The sequence below is a fragment of the Meriones unguiculatus genome, chromosome 2 (assembly GCF_030254825.1).
Source record: "Meriones unguiculatus strain TT.TT164.6M chromosome 2, Bangor_MerUng_6.1, whole genome shotgun sequence".
Lineage (NCBI taxonomy): Eukaryota > Metazoa > Chordata > Mammalia > Rodentia > Muridae > Meriones > Meriones unguiculatus.
This window is the reverse complement of record NC_083350.1, coordinates 32,117,111-32,144,760: the sequence shown is the minus strand read 5'-3', so window position 1 is coordinate 32,144,760 and position 27,650 is coordinate 32,117,111. Positions and strand designations below refer to the sequence as shown.

The 27,650-nt window shown below is 44.3% G+C and overlaps 1 protein-coding gene across 1 annotated transcript in view; it reads left to right on the top strand.

The window, feature by feature from the left end:
• Lmnb1 (lamin B1) overlaps positions 1-27,650 on the top strand; it is a 40,318-nt gene continuing 12,668 nt past the window's right edge. The window contains 6 exon segments of the mRNA XM_021659410.2: positions 1-163; positions 165-506; positions 17,903-18,059; positions 18,580-18,705; positions 20,259-20,429; positions 21,725-21,850. Of these exon segments, the coding sequence (XP_021515085.2) occupies positions 147-163; positions 165-506; positions 17,903-18,059; positions 18,580-18,705; positions 20,259-20,429; positions 21,725-21,850 (939 nt within the window). The 5' untranslated portion in view covers positions 1-146.

Sequence of the window (27,650 nt, the reverse complement as noted above, 5' to 3'; positions counted from 1 at the left end):
GTGGCCGCCCACAAAGGGCTTCCTCGCGGGCGATCGCGCTCTCCGCGGCCCTCCCGCTCCGCTCTTTGTGCCGCCGCCGCCTCTCCAGGTGCGCTCGCTCCCCCGCCGGCCCGTGGGTTTTCGCCCCCTCGCTCCCGCCGCCCGCCATGGCGACCGCGACCCCCCGTGCCGCAGCGGGCGGGCAGCCGCGTCAGCGCCCCCTCCACGCCGCTCAGCCCCACGCGCCTGTCGCGGCTGCAGGAGAAAGAGGAGCTGCGCGAGCTCAACGACCGCCTGGCGGTGTACATCGACAAGGTGCGCAGCCTGGAGACGGAGAACAGCGCGCTGCAGCTGCAGGTGACCGAGCGCGAGGAGGTGCGCGGCCGCGAGCTCACCGGCCTCAAGGCTCTCTACGAGACCGAGCTGGCCGACGCTCGGCGCGCCCTCGACGACACGGCCCGCGAGCGCGCCAAGCTACAGATCGAGCTGGGCAAGTTCAAGGCCGAGCACGACCAGCTGCTGCTCAAGTGAGTAAGGGCTCGGTGGTCGCCCCGAGAGGCTCCGGGACGCCATCGGGCGCCGCGCTCCCGGGGGAGGGATATCACGGGCCCGGTACCTTGGCCCTCCGAAGGGGACTGGGCCCCCGGGTCTTGAAAGCCCTAGTGATTTAGAGCCGAACAGGGGTCCTCGGAGGGTGTTGAGAAGGTGGGACCTCGGTGATCATTTTTAGGTGGCTGGGCCCGTACTTGACTTGAGCCCCCATCTGCAGGCCCCGGGTACGGGGAGCTGATGCTCTTGCGCGCGCCCGAGTGCGCGCCCGTGTTTCCGGCTGGTGGGAGACAAAGCATGTGGTGGGTTTGTGGGCCTGGGCGGCTGGCCTGGGAGGACTTTCCAACTGCCCGAAGAATGAATGAGTTCTAGGCGGGCAGAGGAAGGGGAGGGACCCGCCCGGAGCGTCCGCGGCTCCCGGGGGTGGGTCTTGCTTTGGCGCGCACTGTCTCCGGCCCTGTGACATCTTGCCAGCGGTCGGTGCCTGTCTTCACCGCGCGGGAAGGGCGGGGACTGAGCTGCACGCCTTTGGCCTGGGGCTAGTTGGGTTCCCTAACTGGAGAGTTTGGTTTGCGGTGGGATGTCCTCTGTAGGCGGCCGGGTCCTTGGGGTGCCCTGCGCACCACATTCCTTAAATCGGGCTTTCGTACGCCGAAGCTGTCGTCCTTTGAGTCACAGATCGCCCACCCCGCAGGCAGTTTGAGACGAAGTCTTCCTCGATTAAGTCCTCCTATAAGATAGTCCTTTTCCTAGAGACCTTAATGGGGACCCCGCACACCCGCGGTCCGCGCAGTCAGCAGGCCATGGAAGGTCAGACGGTTCAGTGTATGAGATGTGTTGAGTGGGGGTGAGCTTGATATCGAACGGGAGCCGGGTTTTCAGACCAGGTTACACCTTTGCTATCCTTGGTTTTCTGCTGGTAAAATGTATAACTGTCAGTTGCTTGCAACAAGTGCTGGTGTCTTGCTTTAGAGACTTGCTAAATTTCAGTTTGGAATTCATGGTCATTTCAACACTACCAGCGGATTTTCTGGGAGATAATTGATTCAGCCTTTTGACTGTTTGCCCCGGGATAGCTTTCTGTACTGTCCAAACCTCCTTATTTTCCTATCTCTTTATCTGGGGTTGTGTATACTACCTTATCAGATATTTAAAGATAGTCGGTAAGAATGTATGTGGTAACAACAAAACAATACATTGTCTGGTTTAGAACGAACATTTGTTTTTCTTTTGCTTTTGAAACAAGTTATTTTGTTCCCCTGGCTGGTCTGCGGTTAAAGTTACACTCCTGCGGCAACCAGGATTCAGTTAGGCTTGCCCACCAATAGCGTGGCTTCATTGCTTCGCGCATTATTTTAAGTGTATGGGTGTTTTACTCTCATATTATGTCTGCACCACGTGTATTCCTGGTGCCCGCAGAGGCCAAAAGAGGGCGCCAGAGACCCTGGAACTAGAGTTACCACGTGAGCTACTCCATGGGTGCTGAGAATGGAACCCCGGTACACCGCTGGGCATCCAGTGTCCTAACGGCTGAGCGGTCTCTCCAGCCCTGTTTTGACACTGTCTCAACTGTGTAGCACTGACTGGTTTGAAGCTCTCTAGACCACCATGGAGTCCAAATCGGAGACCCACCTGCCTCTCCCTCCTCACTGGAATTAAGGCATGTGTGCTATGCCCAGAGTTCTTTTGTACCGGCTCCCCTCCCTTTTCACCCTCTTCTTTGAGATGGATTTTCAGTTGCTGAAGCTGGTCTTCAACCTTCCCCTTCCCCAGTGTTGAAGCTTAGGCCCGAGGTCTGTCCTTGTCGGCATCCTATTTCTGTTAGTGGATTTAGCAACACTTGGGATTATCTTTTGGAAAGCTACCGTTTACTGATACCATTATCTCTTTATCGTCCTTTTTTTCTTTCTTTCTTTCTTTCTTTCTTTCTTTCTTTCTTTCTTTCTTTCTTTCTTTCTTTCTTTCTTTCTTTCTTTTTTCTTTTCTTTTTTTTTTTTAAGACAGGACCTCAACTGTAGTCCTGGCTGGTCTGGAATTCCCAGATTTCTGAGTTCGAGGTCAGCCTGGTCTACAGAGTGCATTCCAGGACAGCCAAGTCTATGTAGAGAAACTGTCTTGGGGGAGGAGGAAGGTGTGTCTTATCATTTGTTTTAAAAAGATCTTCCTGCATTTTCTTAACTCTTAGATGACTTTGCTTGTAAAACTTAGCCATTCAGTAATTAAAATCAAGGAAATCATGAAATTTGCAGGCAAATGGATAGAACTAGTAAGGATCATCCTGAGTGAGGTATCTCAGAAGCAGAAAGACACACATGGTAATACTCAATTAAAGTGGATATTAAACATACAATAAAGGATAAACATAATGAAATCTGTATGTTCTAAAGAAGCTAAGCAAGGAGGAGGACCCTGGCTAAGATGCTCAGTCCTCATTCAGAAAGACAAATGGAATGGACATTGGAAGAGGGAGAAAACAGGGATTAGGAAAGGAGCCTACCACAGAGGGCCTCTGAAAGACTCTGCTGATTAAGGTATCAAAGCAGATGCTGAGATTCATAGCCAGACTTTGGGCAGAGTGCAGGGAATCATGTGAAAGAAGGGGGAGTAGAAAGACCTGGAGGGGACAGGAACTCCACAAGGAGACCAACAGAACCAAAAAAATCTGGGCCCAGGGGTCTTTGTTGAGACTGATACTCCAACCAAGGACCATGCATGGAGATAACCTAGAATCCCTGCACAAATGTAGCCCATGGCAGCTCAGTGACCTAGAGGGTTCCCTAGTAATGGCAACAGGGACTGTCTCTGACATGAACTCAGTGGCTGGCTCTTTGATCACCTCCTGCCCCTTGGTGGGTGGACAACCTTACCAGGTTACAGAGGAAGCCAGTCCTGATGAGACCTGATAGGCTAGGGTCATATGGAAGGGGAGGAGGACCTCCCCTATCAGTGGACTGGGGGAGTGGCATGGGAGAAGAGGGAGGGAGGCTTTCCACTGGAGGCATTCCACTGGGAGGGGCTGAGGGAGGGGCCACAGCTGGGATATAAAGTGAAGAAATTATAATAAATAAAAAAATTAATTTAAAAACTTAGCCATTATTATGTGTATCAGTAAAAAGAAAAATAAAATCAGGGCCCGCCCTTGTCTTGAACCCATTCACAATTTCAGAGATATTAAAATGTTACACAGATCAGACATCTGGTGTGTGCTAGTTACTGTTGTGTGTTGAGGTCACAGATTAAAAAAAAAAAAAACTAATGTCCTAGTTTTAGGCTGTAGCAGGGCAGGGGGAGAATCCTATAACAAGCAAACAAATACTGTTTTCTGTGTGGTCTGAGACATTTTGATGCTGGGGGCTCTGATGATCTTTTTACAGAGGCTAACCTAACAGTTGAAGGCTTTCTGCACAGTAATAATACTGCCACCTGGTTGACAGTAGTGGTAAATGTTGTGGATCTATCACATGTTGGCTTCAGTAGGATTAAAAACTGAAAAGGAACATACAGGATTATGTGCATACTAGAAAGATGGTATAGTTTAGGTGATAATAAAAGGAGAATAAAGTTAATCAGCAAAGGAATAGTGCAGTCAAGACATGCCTATCTGAAAGATGACAATTCAAAATGTTTTTGAGGTTACCAAGTAGCGGCTTAGGTTTGTGTTTTTCTCCATTTGTACTACAGTGTGTACTTGAAATGTCAGGATCAGCCTCATTTCTTTTTTGGTTTTGTTTTTTGAGACACGATTTCTCTGTTGTAGCAGTCCTGGCTGCCCTAGAACTTGATTTCTAGGTCAGGCACCTAGAAATCCACCTGCCTCTGCCTCCCAAGTGTGCTACCACGCCGGGCACTGGGCGTATTTCCACCACCACAATTTCTCAAAACATGCCAGTGGTTTTTTGTTTTGTTTTGTTTTGTTTTTAATTTAAATTTGGACCCTGTCATGTCTTGCACAGTTTTGTTCCTAAATAGCTCATTTTTCTTGCTGACTAAAGAAACAAGTTATCTTTATATCTACAAACCTTTTGAAGATATTTAGTCATAGCATCTGTTACCAATTCTACATTCTTACTTTGAACTCTCTTTTTTTTTTAAAGACAAGATTTCAGTGTTTATCTCTGCCTGGGACTCACAGAGCCTGCTTCTGCCTCCTAAGCGCTGGGATTAAAGGTGTGTGTCACCACGTCCTGGGAGCTCTGTTTTTAAGATATCTCATATGCTAATATATTGGAATTTGTGATCCAGTTTTGTCTGGATCATATATTTTCCTGTGGTTTTGTTGCTCTGTTGGAGAACATCTTTTAAGTAACTTATTCAGAAAGGAAAGCAGGAAACTGTCTGGATATCCAAGAGTAACTGTGTCACATTTGATAGTTGGACAAGATTATTTTAACATTTTGTCTCAGTACATAGGCATAGTACAGTCATTTTGTTCCTCTGTCTTCCAGCAGTTATTGTTGTTGGTTGTTTGATGCTGTTATTTTCTTGCTAGCTGTTTGTTCTCGTTTGTTTTCTATTGCTGTGATAATACACTGACCAAAAACGACTTGGGAGGAAAGGCTCTCTTTCACCTTACAGGTTAGAATCCTCATGGAGGGAAGGCAGGGCAGGAGCTCAAGCAGGAGCGTGGAGGAACACTGCCAAGGGTGAGCAGGGTCCTCCCCCATCTATCAGGAAAAAAATCCCCCACAAACTCGATTGTAGGCAATTAATTCCTCAACTGAGATTACTTCTTCCCATTATGTCTTAAGTTTGTCTCAGGTTGACAAAAGCTAGCTGCCAGGACAGTCTCCTCCACTTCATTCCTAGAAAACTTTTGAAAACTTTTTTTTTCTTTCAACACAGGGTTTCTCTGTGTCTCCTTGGCTGTTCTGGAACTCACAGAGATTGCCTGTCTCTGCCTCCCAAGTGCTGGGATTGAAGTAGTACGCCATCACTGTCCAGCCTAACTTTTGGAAATTTTGTTGTATGTTTCCAAAATTACTGACTGATGGTGTTAGATAATCTCTTGCATCTTTGCTGTTCAATCACAAGTCCTTTCAGTTCCAAATCTTGTTTTTCTAATGATTTAGTTCTTAGTTGTACTCAGCTCTGGGAAGCATGTGTTACCATAGCCTTTTCTGTACTCCTTTTTTTTTTTTTTTCCTGTTCTGTCTTGCTGGGCTATTCTCTCCCCCCCATCCTTTTTGGGGATTGGCTGCATTCCCCAGGTACTGACATTACAGACAGGCCCCACCCTTTTTTTTTTTTTTTATTGGGAAATTACCTTAAATCCTCTCCAGCTCAATAATGACATTAATTTATATTTTTGAGATAGAACCTCATTATGTAGCCTTTGCTGGCCTGGAATTCAGTGTGTGGAAGAGGCTGGCTGTCCTTGAATTTAAAGAGATCAGCCAGCCTCTGCCTCCTGAATGCTGGTATTATAGGTCTGCGCCATCATACCCATGCTGTTTGTTATTAGTTTTTAATTGGTGGGTGAAAGTTGTGGATGCGAATTCTCTGGCTAGTGTGAAGGTCAGAGGGTAGTTCTGTGTGTTCATTTTTCCTGTCTGCCTTTTCATGGCAACTCTTGTAAAGGACAGCACTTAACGGGGGCTGGCCTAGTCCACTGAGGTTTAGTCCGTTGTCATCGTGGCACAAAGCATGGCAGTGCACAGGCAGACATGCTGCTGGAGAAGGAGCTGAGAGTTCTACATCTGGACCAACAGGAGACACGCTGGGCCTGGTTGAGCTTCTGAAACCTCTCCCCCCAAAGCCCACCTGCAGTGACACGCTTCCTCCAACAAGGCCTTCACCTCCCAATAGTGTCATTCCCTGTGAGCCTATGGGGGCATAGTCATTCAGATGACCCCAGAGACCTTATCTCAGAAAAATCTTTAATCAAAAAACCAAACAATACCCTCTCACAAAACCAAATAAATTTCAGAACCATTCTTGGAAATTTCTTACTCTGTCGGCTCCGAGGTAACAAACTTGAATAGAGCACACTTCAGGTCTTCAACACAGGAGCCTTTGATGTGGAGGGTTAGGAAACAGGCGCTGAATCACTAGGCTGTCAAGACCCATCCTTCCTATAGTTGGAATGGAGGATTAGGAGTAAGATACCGGTTGGAATTGTTTGTATAATTCAAGGGATAAGAATAGGCAGTCTTCTGGGGTACTCAGTTTCGGGGAAGTAAACATAAAATGAAAGATACAGTAAATAAAAGAATACAGTCTTTTTCCTCCTTGAAGCCACTGGTTTGGTGTGTCCTTTCACTTGTCAGATATTACCTCTGATATGCCTCAGTTGAAGGTCTGTGCCATGCATACATGGTAAGAATGAGCCTCAGCCGTTAGCTAGTGACAGGAGCATAAGAGGATGACCTCATTTCTAGGCTCCAACTAGTGTTACCCTTGCTTTTCTTTTAGTATACATGTATGATAGATTATGCTACCATATTTGGGGATGTAAATATTTTTAGGGTTAACGAGAGGGCTCAGCAAGTAAAAGGGCTCACTGCTCAAGTCTGACCATAGCTCAATTCTAGAACCCATGGTAGGAGAGAATCAACTCCAGAGAGCTGACTTCTGTCCTCCACACAAAGACTGGCAAGTGGACATCTGCCAACACACAAACTAATGAAATGGAAAATTATACAGAAAGGAAAAGAGAACAGATAAACACCAAGTAGAAAATAAAACTATCTGTCCTCTAGAATTAAGGGATCTGAGAACTTGGTTGGTGGCTCATACTAGTTAGTAATCCTTGTCCTTAGGCTGAGGGGCAGGAGGATCATTTGAGCTCAGCTTTGGGTTGGAGAATAAGAACTTGTCCCCGTGAGGTGGCTCAGCAGGTAAAGGCACGTATTTCCTGAGTTTGATCCCCAGAGCCCAAGGTGGGAGAAACCAGACTCCAAGCAGTCCTGACTTTTACTTCCTCCCACCCCATAAAACATATTTAAAAAATGGAGAAAATGCTAGAGTTCTGAAGAATTGTGTTTATGTCATTAATAAAAAATAGGAGTTTGTGATATAGCTGGTAATATTTTCTTATACAGATCTTTTTTTTTGGCATTTTTACATGGCAGTAAATGTTCAGTGCCATGAGTTAGCACACACATTTTAAAGATATGATAGTATAACCTGAACTGGCCCTGTCGATTGCTATGACCAAAGAAAGAAACTTTGCACTGACTGAAGCTAGCCAGTTTTTCAGAGGCCAGAGGGTGCCATGAACACCCAGGAGCATTCTGGCAAACAGTATCAAGTTACTGGTTAAATGTTGCTTAATTTGCTGGTTAAGTATTAGCCGCTGGGTAAAGGGCACGGCAGTTTTTTTGAATATTTGCTCTTAGCAGCAGTGGCTAAGTTTTTGGAGGTTGATTCTAATTCTTGGCATACTGCTGTTTATGGTGCTGAGAGCAAAAACTTCCTGTCTGCACTGGAATCAAAGTCTAATCACGTTATTTGCTGGGCCTCTGTCATAGGCTTTCTTGAGCTAACCTGCTTGCTTGGTCTTTTAAAGCATGTTGTGTTTATGTTGCTTTTGCTTCATTTGGATCTACTGATAACGAGAAAGTCAGGGAGCTTTTGGTGCTAGATGGGCATCCGCTCATTCTGTAGATAGAGGACCTGGAGAGCCTGAGTCTCATGTAATGCTGGACAAAAAGCTGACAGTCACTTCCACTCTATTCTGTTCGGCTTGTCATCTCTGAACCAGGAGCTTTATAGATACCATCATATAAGCAGGCGCTGTGACAACCCTGCTGACGACTGAGGAAATGGGGCTCTGGAGTTGTGTAGATGAATGAACGGTGGAGATGCAGTGTGATTGCTCTTTTTTACTCCTGCTGGGTTTTAACATACTGTCTCATTGAATCACAGCAGTGCTGAGCTGTTTGACTTTCTGGGTTTCCTGACAGGAAGTAATCTCACAGCACTGACACTTGACATTTGGACTAAAAATCTCACACAGGACAGGGTGCTGCTTTTGGCAGTGGTGCCAGCTCTGTGGTTTCTGGTATTGATTGTGTTCAAGGAGGTAACTTTGAATTTGTCAGGAGAGTGCAGTGGTTTAAATACTGTTTGAAATACTGAGAGTGAGCCAGGTGTGGTGATGCAGGCCTGTAATCCCAGCACTTGGGGAGACAGAGGCAGGCGGATCTACAAGGCAAGTCGAGGACAGCCAAGGCTACACAGAGAAACCTTGTCTCAAAAAACCAAAAAAAAAAAAAAACCAAAAAAAAAAACCCCAAACCAAAACAACAGCACAAAAACAACTGAGGGTGTCATTTGCTAATAAGAGGTAGGTGAAGATGGGGCTGGAGAGATGTCTCAGTAGTAAAAAGGACGTTTTGCTACTCTAGAGGTCTTGGCTCTATGCCTGGAACCCACTTTGGGTGCCTTACAGGTGCCTACAACTCCTGCTCTAGAGAACCTGACATCTGGCCTTCACAGGCGTCCTCACTTCTTGATCATGCTCACAGACATATGTACATAATTAAAAGAAAATAAGTACTGTACAGAATTGATTGAGGCAGGGTTTCTCTGTGTAGCCTTGGCTGTCCTGGACTTCCTTTATAAACCAGGGTGGCCTCAAATTCAGAGATCTGCCTGCCTCTGCCTCCCAAAGTGCTAGGATTACAGGCGCGAACCACTGTGCCTGGCTGAAAATAAACCTTTTAAAGTTTTAAAAGTTAAAAATACTTTTATGTATGTGGGTGTTTTGCCTGCATGTATGTCTGTGCACAGCATGCCAGTCTCTTGTCTGTGGAGGCCAGAAGATAGTGTCGGATCTCCAGGACCTAGAGGTATAGACTATTGTGAGCTGCCATGTGGGTACTGGGAATTGAACCTCGGTCCTCCAGAAGAGCAGCCAGTGCTTTCTGCCTGTACACCTGTATACCGGAAGAGAGTATCAGATCCCAAGTAAAGATGGTTGTGAGCCAGCATGTGGCTGCGAGCTAATTGAACTCAGGACCTCTGGAAGACTAGACAGTGCTCTTAACCAGAGCCATCTTTCCAGCCTGTAGCCAGTGCTCCATTCCCAAATAAAATAATTTCTTTTCCCTTGAGCAATGAGTGAGAGTAAATTACTCAGGTTTCGTTTTTTTTTTTTTTTACAAAGCTGCCTTCCTACTTTACTCCATACCTTAATAATTTAGAAGAAATTAATACCTCTCTAAATCTTTTAATACCCGTGACAGAAGTGTGCTTCCATTTTGTATTCGGCACATGCTGGAACAGAGATCTATGTGTTAAGTCTTTGTAGCAGGTGGTGGGGACTAGAGTAGGACACTGTCCCCATTCATGTTGCCTACAGCCTGGAATGGGAGCCAGAAAGCCAGCATTGCCGTATTATGATGTACAAGTAGTAAGTGTTGTGACAGCAGCAGCTACCTGATGCTATAAGGAAACAGGGCTGCCACCTAAGGGTCTTTAGGAGTCGTGAGAAAACTGGAAAGACCCCTGGGGAGGTGGTGATGAAGTTAAGTATTGGGTAGTAAGGAAGAGTTCATTTCTCAAAGGAAAAAATTGAGGATGCAATCGCCCTGGGTACCAGAAATTCATGTAACTAGCTAGGGCTGTATAAATGGAAGGTTGAGGACTGTGTCTTAGTCCTGAGGGACCTCAGGAATCTTAGAAGAGTGACATGGGTTTGGCTATATCACAAAAATAAAAAGACAAGAACACCAGTAGGAAGTAATGAAAGTAGCCCTTGGACCCAAGATTGTCAGGAAGGAGAGGAGGTGGCTTGAAGAGATCCTGAGTGGGCGTAGGGTTTAGGAAGGAGTCTAGGCTGCCACTCTCATGCAAGGTCGTGTCAACCAGGGTTGGCAGATTGCTAGGGAAGGACCCTGCTCTGGGTGGTGAGAAGTTAGTGGTGTTTGGACTTTGGGGTGGAGATGTCAGCTGGCAATGTAGAGTTCTAAGATGGGGAGACAAGGTAGAAGGTGGGGACTCAGTGGAGATGGTCTGTAATAATCAGAGAGAGGAGAGGTGAGCCATTGAACAAGATTTTGGGGTTAGATAGGTCCTAAATAGCATCTGTTGTTTTCTCACCGGAGAGATGGCTTTATTGTGTGGAGGGCCTGGTGTTAGTGAAATGCAGTGGAATAAAGCCACTAGCTGCACTTGAGGTCGAGGAGAGAAGTCACAATACAGTTCCAGCTACACAGTGTTGGCAGCGAGGGGAAGAAGTCTTTAAGTTGCTGTGATGGTGCTTGAAGAGCTTGTAGTAAGGCAGCTGGGCAAGTGTTATGTGGTGTGTGTGCGAGTGCACTGGCTGAGACCAAAGGAAAAGACTTGAGGTGTCCTGCTCCATCATTCTGTCCCTTAGGAGTGTCTTGTGACACATTCTGACTGAACCAGGAGCTAGGCTAGTGGCTAGCAAGACCCAGTGACCCCTCACCCTGGCTGCCCCACCCCTACAGTACTGAGATTCCAGGTGTGTGCGGCTGTTTGTGTGCTGAAGTCTGAACTCTGCACACCACTCTTCCCTACTGAGCTGTTTCTCCATCTCCCAGAAGACATTTTTTAAAAAAAATTTGTTGTTTAGCAGATGAGTGTTTTCTCTGTATAGTATCTTTGCCTGGTACCTTTGGAGGCCAGAAGAAGGTGTTGGATCCTTCTGGTTGGGGATGGTTGTGAGCTGCCATGTGTGTGGGTGCTGGCACTGAACCTGAGTCTTATAGCAGAGGACAGGGAGCATACTTGAAATGAATGGTCTTGAGCCATTCATTTGCTCAAGCCTATGGAAGACTCTTCTTCCCTCTGTGGACTGGCGCCTGCAGTATGTCTCACCCCACAGTTTATGTCTGTCTGATGAGGTACATATCTGACTTGATCTCTTCAAACATGAAGCCTTTCTCAAACCTCTTTACCAGGTTCCTTACAGCAGGGATTGCTCTCCTTTGGGCTTCTCTCACTTTTAGTAATTTCCATCCAGCTCAGGCCAATGTTGATTTAGTAGTTAAGGACGGCTTCCCTGACTTCCCTGACTCAGACTTTTGTGATCAGTGCTTTCAAAACAAGCTACCTGTGACTGTCCATCCAGGAGAGAGAGATTTAAGGGCTTGTGGTGAAAATGATTGCCTTGTTTTCACTTCTGCTCTTTATATCCTGGTGTGAGGTGAATTGCATTATTGACGGGTGCTATGCAGTGGAGTTGAGCTCTTTTAGTCTGGTTTTCCCAGTATACCTTCTGCTGTTTAGATGTTGGGAGGGCCACTTACATCATCAGAGTTGGCTATTTAAAATATTCCTTGTGCTCTGTTGCAAATGCTTATGTGACACACTAGCTCATGTGAATAGTAGGTAGAGAAATTAATTTCTTTGTTTTTTTGTTTTTTTTGAGACAGGGTTTCTTTGTGTAGCTCTGGCTGTCCTGGAACTCACTCTGTAAACCAGGCTGGCCTCAAACCCAGAGATGCACCTGCCTCTGCCTCTGCCTCTCGAGTGCTGGGAATAATGTGCTACCACACCTGGCTAAGAGCAATGATTTTATTATATATTAGTACATAGTTGGCTCTCTACAGCCACGGGATTCAACTGAAAATGGACAAAAAATGTTTATACTAACCATGTAAAGACTCTCGTTCTAATTCACCAAATACAGAACAACTGTTTGATGTCATTTGTATTGTCTTAAGTGTTATAGATAATATAGAGATGATTTAAAGTATAGAAGAGGATATCTATAGGCTATATATGATAGGTTACCCTATACTATATATATATAAAACATAATATCTATCTTAACATACTACTTTTTAGAAGGGAATTATTGGTTTTGCTTATCTTGAAGAGGGGTCCTGGAACCAGTCTATTATTTAATCCCGAGGAAAGAAACTGTGGTCCAGTTTCAGCCTTACTTGGTATTGTACTAACTTTAATTTGATTTGTTGGGATTGGCTTGCTTCTTACTGGATTCTAGGCATTTGTCAGTGGATGCTTTATTCTGCCTTCAGTGACCTTGGCAGCTCTGAGTGTGCCTAGCATGTTGTACTCTTCGAATGTGCCAGAGGAAACCCTCCCTGGTGGGAATTGTGTCCACAAGATGTTGGGGGGTATTTTGTGTATTAAATGTATTTTAATTGCTGGAAAGTTGAAAGCATTGTGGCTGACGTCCCTTTTCTCTTTACACAGTATTGAAAATGATCAGTACAAACCTGTTCTCTTGAAACTTGAGCCTATCTTGAAATCCTGTTATTTGGTTTTAGAAAAGCAGATTTGTTTATTTTGGGAATCTGTCTAGTTAGCCTTGAACTTGGAGCAATCCCACTGCTTCAGCTTCCTGAGTGCAGGATTATCACCCAGGCTGGGAATACAGATTATTATATAGGCATATAAAAGTCTTAACGTTTACTCTTTCTGTAAGTGTGGGCTATGTAGAGAATAAAGGCAGGCAGATTCTGCGCTCTAATTGTGAGTAAATCCCTAAACCTTGTTGTGTGAGTGTTAAGTGCTGTGCAGCTGCCTCTGTCAGCTGTTCAGAACCATCTCATGGTGAATTAGAACTGGGACAGAGCTGAGGCAGCTAGGACAGATTGGCTTGGATCTCTGGGTAGAGCGGGCCTATTTCCAGCAGTTTAAAAATTCTTATTTTGTGCTGCTGTCCTGGTAGTGCACACCTTTAATCCCAGCACAAAGGAGGCAGAGGCCTGTGATTTGAGTTCAAGGCCAGCCAGCTCTACAAAGTGAGTTTCAGGATAGCCAGACTACACAACAATGAAAAATTCTTTCTTGTCTTGTGATGATTAACAGTAATAGTTTTTGTTGGGGTGCACTGTGTGGTGTAGAATGATGTGGACTGTGGCTACAAAGTGAAAAGTTAAATGTTTACTTTTATCTCTTTTTCTTGACAGCGTCACACTGTCACACTGTCACACTGGGCGTAAGTGATGCAATGTGTGTTTCAGGAAACCAGCCTGCAGCTCCTGTACTTTGACTATGTGCTAATAACACTAGGACTTTCTATGCCATGTTTCGTGAAAGAAAAATAAGAAAACAATTAGAAAACTGACAAGATTATGTTTAGATTGTTAACTCACTGACTGTTAACGCCACTTATTTGACATAAAACTTATTGGTTGATGGCTCTTATCTGAAGATGGGTGTAATCTTAAGAATGTTTTCATGATTCATTGGCTGCATGAGAAGGAGGACATTTATGAAAGTGAATTTCAGAGATGAGAAAAGTATTGCAGCTTTTTTTCCCCCTCCATAAAAATGCAGGGTGGAAAGGCCGGGAAGAGACTTCGGGAAGGTGTTACTTAGGTACTGTAACTGCACTCTGGGCTTGGTGTGACAGACACTGTATTGAATACCGTCTCAGGTTCATTTGGCATTCAGCAAGACCACTGTTATCTTCAGGTGTTCTGTGTCTTGCCCTCCCTTTGGTCTTCAGTCTTTTGAGGGACCCACTGAGCGTCCCACAGCACAGGGATCTGTGTCTTCAGTGTACCGTCAGTGAGCGTCATGTGTGTATGGCTTTTGAGACAGGGTTTCCCTGGCTGTCCTGGGCTCACTCTGTAGACCAGGCTGGCCTCGAACTCACAGAGATCCGTCTACCTCTGCCTCTAGTTCTTGATACCATCTGATAGTAGTTGATTTCTCTACTTCAGATTCTTGAGTCAGGAATATTTTTAACTTAAAAAAAAAAAAAAGATGTTTGTGTGCATGCACGCATGTACAGATATGCCATGGCGTGCACGTGGAGGTCAGAGAACAATTTTGTCAAGTCAGTTCTCTCCTTCCATTATGTGGACCCTGGGGATTGAACTCAGGTTGTCAGGCTTGGCAGCAAGCAGCTTTACCCTTTGAGCCATCTCATTGGCCAAATGATGGAGGAAATCTGATTGGTCAGAAGCTCATTGGCTTTCAGCCAGATATAATTAATACTTGTAGTCCGGTTAGGTGTAAGCAGTCCTCCAGTAGTTGTGAGTTGGGAGTAGTTTCTCAAAATACATGTTGAGACTAGGGTACTCCTCGAATCTGTCATGGAACTCTTGCATTTCTTGGCTACCTGCTTAAAATTCTTCCTGCATAGTCACATGTCTGTGTATTGATAGGTGTGCTTTTCTTCCTAAAAGTGACCTCTCTTCCTTCCTTCCTTCCTTCCTTCCTTCCTTCCTTCCTTCCTTCCTTCCTTCCTTCCTTCCTTCCTTCCTTCCTTCCTTCTCCCTTTCTTTTTCCCTTCCTTCCCTCCCTCCTTCCTTTTTTTTAATGCTTTATTTGATTTGATTTTATGTTCATTAATGGGAAAGTGTCAGATCCCTTGGGATTGGAGTTAAAAACAGTTGTGAACTGTCATGTGGGTGCTGGGAATTAAACCTGGGACCTTTGGAAGAGCAGACAGTACTGTTAACCACTGAGCCATCTCTACAGCCCCCCCCCCCCCCTTTTTTTGAGACAGGGTTTCTCTGTGTAGCTTTGGCTGTCCTGGACTCACTATGTAGAGCAGGCTGGCCTCTGCCTCCTAGAGTGAAATTTTTCATTCTTCATCATAATAGTTATTTAATGTCCACATTATAAAAATCTGCCAGTTGAGTTTCTCTGGAAAGAACTATTATAGGTGTTTTATATAGGTGTTTTATATATTCTTAGAGGAAAATGCCAAGTATTTAAAAGTAAGAGCTAATTCTTTTTTTCCCCCTTGGGTGTGGACATGCAAAGTCAGTTTTTTTTACAAATGTAAGCATGTTTCTAGCTGGCCAGTGATGGTTCACGCCTGGGACCCCAGCACTTGGGAGGCAGAAACAGGTGAATCTCTGTGAGTTGAAGGCCATCTGGCCTAGAGAGCGAGTTCCGGGGTCAAAGCTACGTAGGGACCCCCGTCTTTACCCCTCCAGCCCCCAAGAAAAGGAGCGCGTTTCTAGTTTCCGGCTGGCGCCTGCCTGGTTGGCTGACCGCGTCACTATTGGAGCTTTCAGCCAGGGTGCACGCAACAGACTGTCAGTGCTTTACGCAACTAAGAACTTGACCTGAATAGTCACCATCAGCATTTCCTTTATCCTTACATTCCATGTCTTATTTGTGAAAGCAGTGACTGGTTCCAAAGTGCTGCACAGTAGCTTTTGGTTCTTCGTATTTCTCATTTCCACAGTGTTGCATCTTGTACTTGATGTGACAAGGAGGTCGGGCTCCGTGCATGTTATCACTCACTATAGCAGCACAGTGAGCCCATACAGTGGTGCTGTGTAGAGCATGGCTACGTCATAGCCTGCGTGTGTAGGCACGCGGCCCATACAGAAGCACATCCTGGCAGTGCTGTAGTAGTTCCTGGTAGTAGTTTTTATAAGTATTATGTAATTTTTAACAATGTTATTAAATTTTTTAAAGATTTGTTTTCTGTGAATGAGTGTTTTGCTGGCATGTATGTCCCCCTCCTCCCCGCAAGTATGCCCAGGCCCCCAGAGATCAGAAGAGGACTCATCCTCTGGAACTGGATTCACTGTGGGCACGTGGAAGTGCTGAGAACAGAATTTGGGTCCCCTGCAAGAGCAGCAAGTGCTCAACCCCCCGAGCCAATGTAAAGTTTTTTTTTTTTTTTTTTTTTTTTTTTTTTTAAATTTAATGTGCTTTGGTGTTTTGCCTATATGAATCTCTTTTGTATGAGGGTGTCAGATTCCCTGGAACTGGAGTTACAGACACTTGTGAGCTACCATGTAACATGTAGGAGCTGGGAATTGAACCCCGGTCTTCTGGAAGAGCAGGCAGTGCTCTTAACTACTGAGCCATTTCTCCAGCTGTTTTTTTTTTTTTTTAAAGGCTGGGGATATAGCGTTTTTGGTAGACTGCTTGCCTATCATGTATGAAACCTTGGGTTCTATTCCCAGGATACAGTAAAACTTGGTGTGGCTGTGTGGCTGTATTCTAGCACTTGGCGGTGTAGAAACCTTTCTCAAAAAGTGATTTTCCTTTGATTCTAGGTATTCGTGATGTGTACTCAGCTCTGGCCATTTTATAGTGGGATAAAATTGTGGCTCTTTCATAGGCTTCAACATGGAATTTCTGTGGAGACTCATGGCTTGAATGAGTTCATTTGGCTATAATTCATGAGAATTGGATTCTCTTAGAAAAGGGTTGTATGTGCGTGCGCGCATGTAGTTATGCTAGTATGCACACATGCCTGCCTGTCTTATGTGCCTGTGTCTGGGAATGTGTATGTGCACATGTGTCTGTCTGTGTGTCTGTATGTAGGTGTGCATCTGCGAATGTGTATGAGTATGTGCACATGTGAATGCAGGTGCCCATCAGGGTCCTGAAGAGGGGGTAAGATCTCTTGGATCTGGAGCTACATGTGTTTGGGATTCCGATCCTGGACCTCATGATTGAGCAAGTGCACTTAACCATCTCTCCAGCCAAAACATAATCTTTATTTGTTTTAAGTCAAATTTTAAACAGTTGCTTTATCCATTGTAGACTAGTTTTCAGCTAACGGCTGCCATCTTGTGGCCCTAAATCATACAGGACTCACCAAAAAACATTTTGTTGAGACATACCACAGCGAGTAAGGCGTCTTCTTAAATTATGCTTTCTTACTATGAGTTAGTTTAGTTGAACATTAGCATTACTCCAGTTTTAATTAATAGCAAGTATCCAGAATCTTGATATAGTAAACACTTTTCTGTGTAATTAACGATAAAGATTTATTTAAGTTGCAGACATGTCTTTTAGAATGTAATTGTTCACAAAATTATTCCCTAGCCTTAATGGCACAACTTTTACTCGCTAGTACTCGGAGGCAGAGGAAGGCCTTCTAGGATCTCTTGACTTCGTCACCAGCCTGATGATTTACACAGAGTTCCGGGCTAGTCAGGGCTACATAGTGTGACCCCACTGCCCATGGATAAACTCTGTATAAAAGAACATTACTTTTCCAGCATAGAACTCCATGTAATTAGGGAAATTCAGTCACTTCTTATGCTAGAAATGGAAAGTGCTTGCAAGCATTGTGGCATCAGTTAGCTGCTATTATACGAGATTTTATGCAAATGAGTGCTTGCTGACAGGTATCTTTGTGCCCTGCATTTGTGTAGGGCCTGGGGAGACTGGAAGAGGATGTCTGATCTCGTGGAATGAAGTTAACAGATGACCACCATGTGGGTGCTGGGACCTGAACATGGGTCTAAGAACAGCCAGAGCTTTTAGCCCTGAGCCATTTCTCTAGTTCTCGGAGACTGGGTCTTACTGGTTTCTTTGTCCCGCTCCCACGGTCATTAGTTAACATGTGATGTGGGAAAATGTGATCCACTCAGACTCTTGACCTGATGTTCCTGGTTAGCTTCAGGCAGCCAATGTTTTAAGTTGTCTTGATTTCTCCCTTAAGCAGGCAAAAAGAAGTCCTCAGTGCAGGTCTGTGATTGTCTGTGGTGTTCTGATTTTACAGCTATGCTAAGAAGGAGTCTGATCTCAATGGAGCCCAGATGAAGCTTCGAGAGTATGAGGCAGCACTAAACTCTAAGGATGCAGCACTAGCTACTGCCCTCGGGGACAAAAAGAGTTTAGAGGGAGACTTGGAGGATCTGAAAGACCAGATTGCCCAGGTAAGATTCTGCCCCTGACCCACATTTATTTGGTTAGTTGGCAGTTGTAAGCCATAGTCTGTGGGTTGTTTTAATTAATTAATTAATTAATTTTGAAGCCTTGTGGTGACTTCCTCAGAGAATCATGTTGGTAGCTAGCATGTGGAGCATGGTGGCTCCTCTTCACCCTCCAGTCTGGGCTTTGCACACCTTGCTGCTCTCCCGTACACTCCCCCTCCCTCTGCTTTCAATGCCTTCGTCATTATTGTACCAGAACACGAAGTAGAAGAGAGGTCATTGCCCACTGGGAACAGGAAAGTGGTTCGCTAAAAATCATTAGTTCCTCCTCCATTGACAGCTACAGTTGGATGGGTGATCTCAGGTGACCCTCTGGGGTAGAACCAGCAAATAACCATGAAGCTAAAATGAGATAACCATGTTAATACATGTATAGGAACTCTAATGCTTGCTTGATCTGATTCATATATTAAATCATTACTAAATGATTGCCATATAAGCTTTTCATTCTTTTTCCTTATAGCTGGAAGCATCCTTATCTGCCGCCAAAAAGCAGTTAGCAGATGAAACTTTACTTAAAGTAGATTTGGAGAATCGTTGTCAGAGCCTTACCGAGGACCTGGAGTTTCGTAAAAATATGTACGAAGAGGTAACTACAGAAAAAAATGTTTATTTCTTTTCTTCCTCCTTCGTTTGCTTTTTTAGGGTAGAGTTTCTCATTGTAGCCTTGGCCATTCTGGAGCTTACTTTGTTTCCAGACTGGCCTTGAACTCAGAGTGCTGGCATTAAAGGTGTGCCTCACCACTGCCTGGCAAAGTTTTCTTTTTAAGGGAAACATGGGCGATGGTGGCTCATCTCTGGAATCCTACTACAGGAGAATTAGGATTTCAAGGTCATCCTCACTGTGTAGTGAATTTGGGAGTAGCCTAGGCTACTTGAGACCCAGTGTCAAAAAGTAATGAGCTGAGATGTCTTATCAGGTAAGGCATTATAAGACATTTGCTGCTAAGCCCAGCAACCTGAGTTTGATCCCTGGAATCCACACTGTAGAAAGAAAACCTACTCCTGCAGATTCTTCTCTGACCTCTGTGTGGGTACAGGTCATTTGTGTGTGATCTAGCCCCACACACTATAAAATCAAACAAGCAAAAGTATTCTTTCTTTTGTATAAGTAAAAGGTAGCTAATACAAAGATGGCAGGATAGGAGATACTTTGCAGGTAACTGCACAAAGCACATTTTCTCCTTTAATGGTTAAGAGAACAATGAAGAAATACACAGGGGAAATACACAGGGCTAGGCACTAGATAGATGATACAATATGTTCCTAACCTGGGAGATCTTCGGTTTAATCCCTAGCACTGTACAAAGTTACACAAACAGCTTTTGAGTTGCAGTGCCCCCTTGTGGCTTCTTTCATTATTTCCTTTCAAGACAAATATGCTCAGCGTGAGAAGCTAAAATGGGCAGTTTATTTATTAGTGGGCTTATGTGCCTAACTACAAATTTCCTATCCCAGGTTATTTGGACAGTTTTGTTTGTTCGGTTTTTGTTGAGACAGGGTTTCTCTGTTTAACAGCCCTGGCTATCCTGGAACTTGTTCTGTGGACTCACAAATCCAACTGCCTCTGCCTCCCGACTGCTGGAATTAAAGACATGTGCCACCACCACCACCACCACCACCACCAAGCAGGACAGTGTCTTAAAACCATGAAGGTCAGGACTGTTTCTTTCCCTTATTAGTAGATTGAGATAGTCAAGTGGCGTTGCTGAGAGTGAGACCTACTTACACTGTCACTGAGAGTGTAACATCGGAGTCTAAGAAGAGTCATGTAAACTGTCACTGTATCTGAGGAAATGTCCTTTTTTAGAGTTGTCCTTAGGCACTGCCAGTAAAGCAACTTCGAAACAAACACTGGTTAGCAAATCGTCAGGCCATTTCTTGCCAACAGAGAAATGAATTAGCTATACCCCTGAAAAGAGCTGGGAAAGTTCCTGGGGCTTGAGGTACTGTCATCATGTCATTATGTTAATACCCAGAGATCTTCTGCCTGAAAACTAAAAGATAGCAGTGTAATCGTGGACCTGTTCTGAGACAGGACAGGCATAGAGGTTAGCATGCGGAGCATGAAATGGTGCTGAGGTTGCTCTGGTTGGCGTGGCCCTAGTAAACAACTTGGTTTTGTTATTTTTCTCACTGCAGGAGATCAATGAGACAAGAAGGAAACACGAAACACGTTTGGTGGAGGTGGACTCTGGGCGTCAGATTGAGTATGAGTACAAGCTGGCTCAAGCTCTGCATGAGATGAGAGAGCAGCATGATGCACAAGTGAGGCTGTACAAGGAGGAGCTGGAGCAGACCTACCATGCCAAGGTGAGCGCTTGCCTGCAGACCCAGTCAGTACCGCAGTCACCCTGAGGAGTCTGACGGCATGCTCTGTTCTAGCTTTCCCTTCAGATTTATTTATTTTATATAGGTGCTTGTCTGCATGTTTATCTGCATACCAGATGAAGACACTGGATTCTATGGAACCACAACTATAGGTGGTTGTGAGCTGCTGTGTGGGTGCTAGACATTGATCCCAGGTTCCTCTAGAGGAGTCGCCCGGTGCCCTTAATTGCTGAACATCTCTCCAGCTCCAGGAATCGTTTTTAAAAACCAGAACAAGGAGCTAGAGAGATGGCTCAGAAGTTAAAGGCACAGGGTGCTCTTCCAGGGGTTACGAGTTTAGTTACCAGCACGAACATGGCAGCTCACACCTGTCTATAATCGTGGTCCTGTGAGATCTAATGCCTTCCCTCTGCATTAAATGTGGTGCACAAATATACACACAAGAAAAATGCCTGTAAACATAAAATAATGAAAGAAAAAGTTTTAGAAAGTTAGAAAAAATGAAATGGTTCTCTTGTTCTTTAGGAATAAAGTAAAATGAATGTAATTTTAATGTAGCCTCCTATAGACTAGACACTACTAGGATGCAGATAAAAATGAATTTATTCCAGTATTATTAGAAGTAAAACTCTATGTTTGTGTCAGTGGGTCACTCACATTGTATCAGAGTAGTTAAGCCTGAAGTGTCTTAAATCTTTCCAACCCCGGTGCTTCTGGTGCTTCTCCACACTGCGGCCATCTCTGACTTCCACATTGCCAGTGTAGTGGGTGTGTCATTTCCTTTGCGTTATCTCTGTTAGCTTTCATAGAAAGGCCAAATAGAAAATCTGACAGTTCGTTTCTAAAGTGTGGACTCATCCCACTTACATGCACAGATCACATGATAGGTCTTGGTTTTATTTGCGAATTATTTTTTCTCACATGGTAAATGTTATATAGGATGTTTCCCTTGCAGACATCACTACACTCAAGTTTCTATTGTCCACGGTCTTTGTTAGTGCTACCCTAGATAGTAAATGCTTAGTGGGTGAAATACTGAAAAAAATAAGCTGAGTTAATGACCTAGATATATTGAAATTGTTTAGGCTCATACTTTTAGAAGTGAGTCTGAAAGGACAAGTGTATGGTGAAGTACGTCAGCAAACCATGTTTTCCTGTATTTCGTCAGCTAGTTACCAGAAGGTCTTTACGTTTGAAGTGTCTTGGTGAATCACGCGTCCTCATTTGTTAGTTCTATCTTACTAGGTAAGACTGACTGTGGCTTCCTGTTCTTACAGCTTGAGAATGCCAGGCTGTCCTCAGAGATGAACACTTCCACTGTCAACAGTGCCAGGGAAGAACTGATGGAGAGTCGCATGAGGATCGAGAGCCTTTCCTCTCAGCTCTCCAACCTGCAGAAAGAGGTAAGTAAGCATCTTCATAACTTCTTAACTGAGGTTAAACTGGAGGGCTTGCTACCGGTACCATCTCTGTCTGTTGCCTTTCTGATGCTGCTTTCTGCCTTTGTCACGGATGAGGCATTATTCTCTACTTTTTTATAATATAGTGCTTTTTATCACATAAATATCGTATGGTTTTGTGGTGGTACACACCAATAATCTCAGCAACTGAGAGGCAGAGGTGAGAGAGTTGCAAAATCAAGGCCAGCCTGGACCATATAGTTAGTTCCAGGTCAGCCAGAGCTGCATAGTGAGATCCTGCACCTGAGGAAGATACCGTTATCCCTAGTTAGTGAGTAGGTTTTGTGGAGCCCTGATCACTCCACTAGTGTGCCGAAGTACTGCTCAACCCGTCTCTCTTTGCAGTGCTGCTTTTCGGCCACACTTAGAAACCAAAAGGAAAAAAAACATACAAAAATTGTGGGTGGTGAAATGTCCTCCTTCCAAATTCTCCTTGCAGTGTAAATAGTGGTTTTGTGAATTTCTGTACTCATCAATAAGTCACTGGCCTCACTGACTTACTGGCATACCTCAGTGTTGGTTGGCTGCCTACTGTGCTCCAGGTGAACTGAGGTAGGCCTGGATGTGGGTGCGAGTCAGTTTTGTTCTGGGGTGATGCTGGAATCGTGGTGTGGAATCATGCGTGGATTCAGCATTGCCTGTCTTAATTACATGGGAAGCAACTTCATTTGTCCTGAGGGAGAAAATCTTGTTTAAAGTTTATGCTACTCATTCATCATTCATTTGTTGAGCAGGTTTTTCTTCCTGTTTTGTTTTTTGTTTTTGTTTTTGTTTTTAATTTTTTTATTTTTAGCAAAATATTCTTAGTTATAAAAGTATTGTGGGGTTTAGAACATAAAGCAGAAAATGACTTACATAAAATAGCGTGGTGAAACAGTTAACAGATTTTTACATTGCTGCTTTGTGCATTTCATCAGTTGTGCCGTAAAACTTTAAATTTATTTTAGGATTAGATTTTTCTGCTAGTGTTTTGAAGGTTTCATGTAACAGTGGACTAGCCACTTGATGAAACCGCAGATCAAGTGGTTTAATGACTTGCCCAGAGGCTGTAGGGTAACAAAGGGTTTCTCCTCTCTTCCTCCCAATAATCTCTTTATAGGTAACTCTCATTGAAAATTATCCTTGAGACATTTGCTTTCTGTTGCACCATCTTTCTTAACTTCTCTTGGGCTGCTGTAACAAAGTGTTACAAACTACTTCCCCCAAGCTCTGAGATGATCTCTTGGTGACACACACACACACACACACACACACACACACACACTCACTCAGTCACTCATTCCACTCCCAGCTCAGGTCCTCATGATTGCTTGACAAGCACCTCACTGACTGAGTTAGCTCTTTAGGCCCCAGATCAGGAGGTTAGGAAGGCTGAGGCCAGGGAAGATTGAATGATGAGGTCCCATTTTTATACCCAGATCCTACTTTATTATGAAGTCCTAGTGCTAGTGCTCAGCCGAAAGCTCCTTTCTCTTTGTACTGCCGTGTTGGAGAGGGAGCGCCAGTGTCAAATTGGGGGAACATTAAGTGGCACTCTTCTAGAAAGGAGCCTTTCTGCTTTGATCAGTTGACACCAACTACGCTCTCTGTTAGACAACGTCTCCTGTTTGTGTGGCTGTTGCTTCTCTTGGGCCTCATGTTAGTTTTACAGACAGCTGATGAGTTCGTGACTAACTGTGGTTAAATAGCAGTAAGTTCTGGGACTTGGAAGCCAGGTCTGGGTCCTCTGGCCTTCGGTTCAGTCTCTGCCTTGTTCTTCTGTTCATACTGCCTTCCGTACAGTGCTTTCAGGTTAGTGGATTTTAAACTGTTGTCCTTGGGGTTTCTAGGCGCCTGCTGTCTTAGTAGACAGGAGCACTGCTTCTGCTAGAGCAGTTTTTAATTTATCGGGGCAGAGGGAAAGTCTCCTGTGCTCATTCCTGGTAGAAGGTTTTATGTTGAGGAATGAATGAATACATTCACATATATACACACACTTCTTTGATCCCACTTTGTAGTGTAGTTTTCAGACTTTGTAACCTGGGCAGACTTAAGACTTGCCCCAGTCTTTCTGCCTTATACTCTCAAGTACTGGGATTATAGGTGTGTGGTAAGTGTTTTTAGTCTGAGAGAGAGAGAGAGAGAGAGAGAGAGAGAGAGAGAGAGAGAGAGGAAAAGAAAAGAAAATCTGTTTAAAGTTTTTCTACCGTGTGTCTGAATGTTGTTGAGTCATGGTAATTTCATCATGCTGGTGTTGGGCCATAAGAGTTTCCTTCTGTGAATGTGACCTATGCTACTGACTTTCTTAAATTTAAGACTGACAACCTGGAGGTGAGAGTGGTATTTCTTGTACATTAGGGATTTCATATAGTACTTGTTTGGTGGTCTGAGTCTGCCTGCCAGAGTCTATGTAGGCACACTAGAAGCACCCATGATTCTGGTTTTCTAACAGCCAGACTATGGGAGCTCCTACTTCATCTGTATCAAAATGGATCAGTATTGCTGTGTTAGGAATCAAGTAAGACCTGGGGCTGGGACGATGGCTCGGTGGTAGTAAGAAAAGCTAGTGCTCTCAGAGGATCTGGGTTTGGTTCCCAGCACCCACAGGACGATTCAAAACTGTCTCTTACTGTTGTGGGCACCAGACACTCAAGTCACGTGGTACACATATGTATATGAAGGCAAAACACTCAGATCTATAAAAATAAGTAGAAGATTTAAAAAATCCTGCAATCATGTGATTTCAGGCATAGGGCTATAGTGTGGAGGCAGGAGCTTGGAGGCATGATTTCATCCTTTCTTTCATTGTGTAGTAGACATTAGCTTAGGCTCTAGGAGTGGAGGGCAGATCTGGAAAGCACGTAGGTCTGATCTTGGATTTTTAACATTTCTACGCAGGTGAAACTAGAGATTTAATAAACATTTTCATTTAAAATAGTGAAACAATTCATAATGGCTTAAAAAGGGTTTTATATATAGGGTAAGCTTCACTCTTAATTTTGTTTTATCAAAAGCAGTATAATAGAGACATTTGGTTTCTGTACATTGTCTCAGTGCTCATGTCCAAATCTTGAGTAGTTTATGAGTTGGGAGTAGTTGATTTTCCTTCACTCTTGTTGCATGTGTGTAGAGGCGGGTGTGTGTGCTGAGGCCCACATGTGGAGGTGAGAGGAAGAGCATGGGAGTTGACCACCTCCTTCTTCCACGTGGGTTCTGGCAAGTGCACTTCAGCTGTCAGGTTTGGTGCGAGCACCTTCTTCTCTGTTGCCCAACTCGCGTGTTAGTGTGTGTCCTCTACCTCCACATGTGAAGCAAGTGAAGACACTGAAGACAAGGTCTGTGAACTTGGGAGTGGGCACCTCCCAGTTGGTCCTGTAAGTGCAGTGTGGTTGGTTAGGTTAGTTGAGGCTGTAGTCCCGAAGTAGTTTTTCTTTCAGTTTTATTGTGTCTGCACTGGCTGCCTTGAGTGGAAGTCAGAGGACTACTTTTCTGGAGTTGGTTTCCTCCTTTCGCCATGTGGGTCCTGGGGATGGAGCTCCGGTCGACAGGTGTGGCAGCAATGGCCTTTACTGGCTGAGCCATTTCACCAGCCTCGTTTTGGTCTAATTTTAGACTCAGTCTAAAGTAGAAACAGGGCAGTTCTCCTGTGTCTTTTCTGGTTTGCCTCTTGGTAGCATCTTGTATTACCATGGGACATTGGTCAAACAGTAAACTAGAAACAGGACAGTCCTATGCCTTATCTGGTTTGCCTATTGGTAGTATTTTGTATTACCACTGGACATTGGTCAAACTCAGAAACTGGCAGTAGCATCTTGCTTTTGACTAGACTGCAGAACATTTGGATTTCACTGATTCCTCCCCCCCTTGTTGCCCTCTTTCTGTTGCAGGGTACCACATACTTCTCTGCTCTTTCCTGGTCTAAGAGTTTTGTAGGACTTTATTGTATGAAGGAGAATGGGCCTGGCATCCCATTAGATGCTCTTCAGTCTCAGTTTTTCTGGGCCTTTTCACATAATTAGACAGTTTCAAGTGGCTGCTTCATCACATCCTATCAAGGGCCACATGCAAATAACTGGGGCTGTATGATTGCAGTAGCATTTGCCAGTTTCTTTTAATTCTTGATAGTCACTGGCTTTTCATTTCATGCTGTCTGGCCCACCTGGGGAAGGATTAATAAGTTCCATTTCTCTGAGAGAGGGACCTATACTATTTAGTAGAACTGTTCTATAGAGGATCCCCAGCCCCTGGTTTCCTTGGTGTGGATTTTGAGCATTTTTTAATGCTTAGGATTATAATCCAGCGCTCACATGGTTCTACTGTTGGGAGTACTGTCACTTTCACTACTTACTGGCTTCCTTACTTTTCAGCACAGTATTGGTTTAAAATTGTATTTTTATTTCTTGTATATTTACTTGCATGTAGTGTATGCATGGGAGTACAGATGGCTTTGGAGGCCAGAAGAGGGCATTAGACTCTGAGGCTGGAGTTAGAGGTGATTGTGTGTCGTCCAGTGTGGGTGCTGGGAACCAAACTTGGGATCCCTGGAAAAGCAGCAAGAGCTCTTAACTGCCAGGACACCTCTGCAGCCCACACTGTTTTAGAGGTTTGGTTTTTGTTGTGTAGCTGGGGATGAAAGCTAGGGCCTCGTGCATTCTCTGTAAGCATGCTACAGCCAGCTCAACGCCACTATCATCTTATTACCTGATTTTAGGCATACCATATGTTTTCCCTGCTCCAGCTCTGGAATCATAGATTTCTCTAAGAAGTCTAAAGTGGAAACAGGACAGTTCTCCTGTGTCTTTTCTAGTTTGCCTGTTGGTAGCATTTTTATGTTACCATGGGACAAGATTCTTTTTTCCTGAGAATGGCATGTGAATGTTAAGATCTGGACACAGAATGTGCACTGCTGTCTCTGCTTCGAGGATTTCTTTAGAACATGCTTTAAATAACATCCCCCACACTCCCACACATAAACCTGGGCCTTCTTATAGAATAGATTGTGCATACATCCATCTTTTCAGAACAGGTTGTGCACATGCTAACTTTCAGTAGCCATAATCTGTAATTGTTTTTCTATCTAGTCATATATGTATATATATTCAGTTAAGCAGGAATAATGTACTTGTCTGACACTAAAAGGTTCTTTTTTGGCTTCTTTTCTCACACATTGGTGACTTCTGAGTCTGGGGAACTTGGTTTTTATCATGTAGTTACTTGTTGAGCCCCATCACATCTTTAAATTTTTGACCCTGTACTTGTTCGGGAATAAAGTCCATTACTGCAGCATTCATTTTCCTCAGTAGGGCCCTGCCTGTGCCACTGGTGCGGGTACATGGGATTCTGGGGCCTTGGCCTCCATCATTCTTTTTGAGCTGATTACCCTTGTCATTTTCGGAGGCTACTGAGATGAATTCTGTCACAGAGAAACATAGTAAATGATTACCTGGTGAGCTACAAGGTTTTTGAAGATGAACTTCCTGATGTAGGATGTGTGATTTTTCTCTCTGTATGCCAAATACAGCTTGCATATTTCCAGTGATATTTTTCACACCTCTGCCTTGTATGCTAAGCAAACAGGAGTTGGACTATGGTAAATGCACTCCGGTGCATTCAGCCGGGTAGCCAGGACACTTTGCTTCAGTTTTTAGAATGTTCACTAGCAGTTCTTCAAAGTGTATTCTAACATAACCTTTTATGTTCCTCTTGTGAAGAAAATATGCTGGCCTTCTTTAGTTAATTGATCCTTCTGAAGTGAGGACCCTGT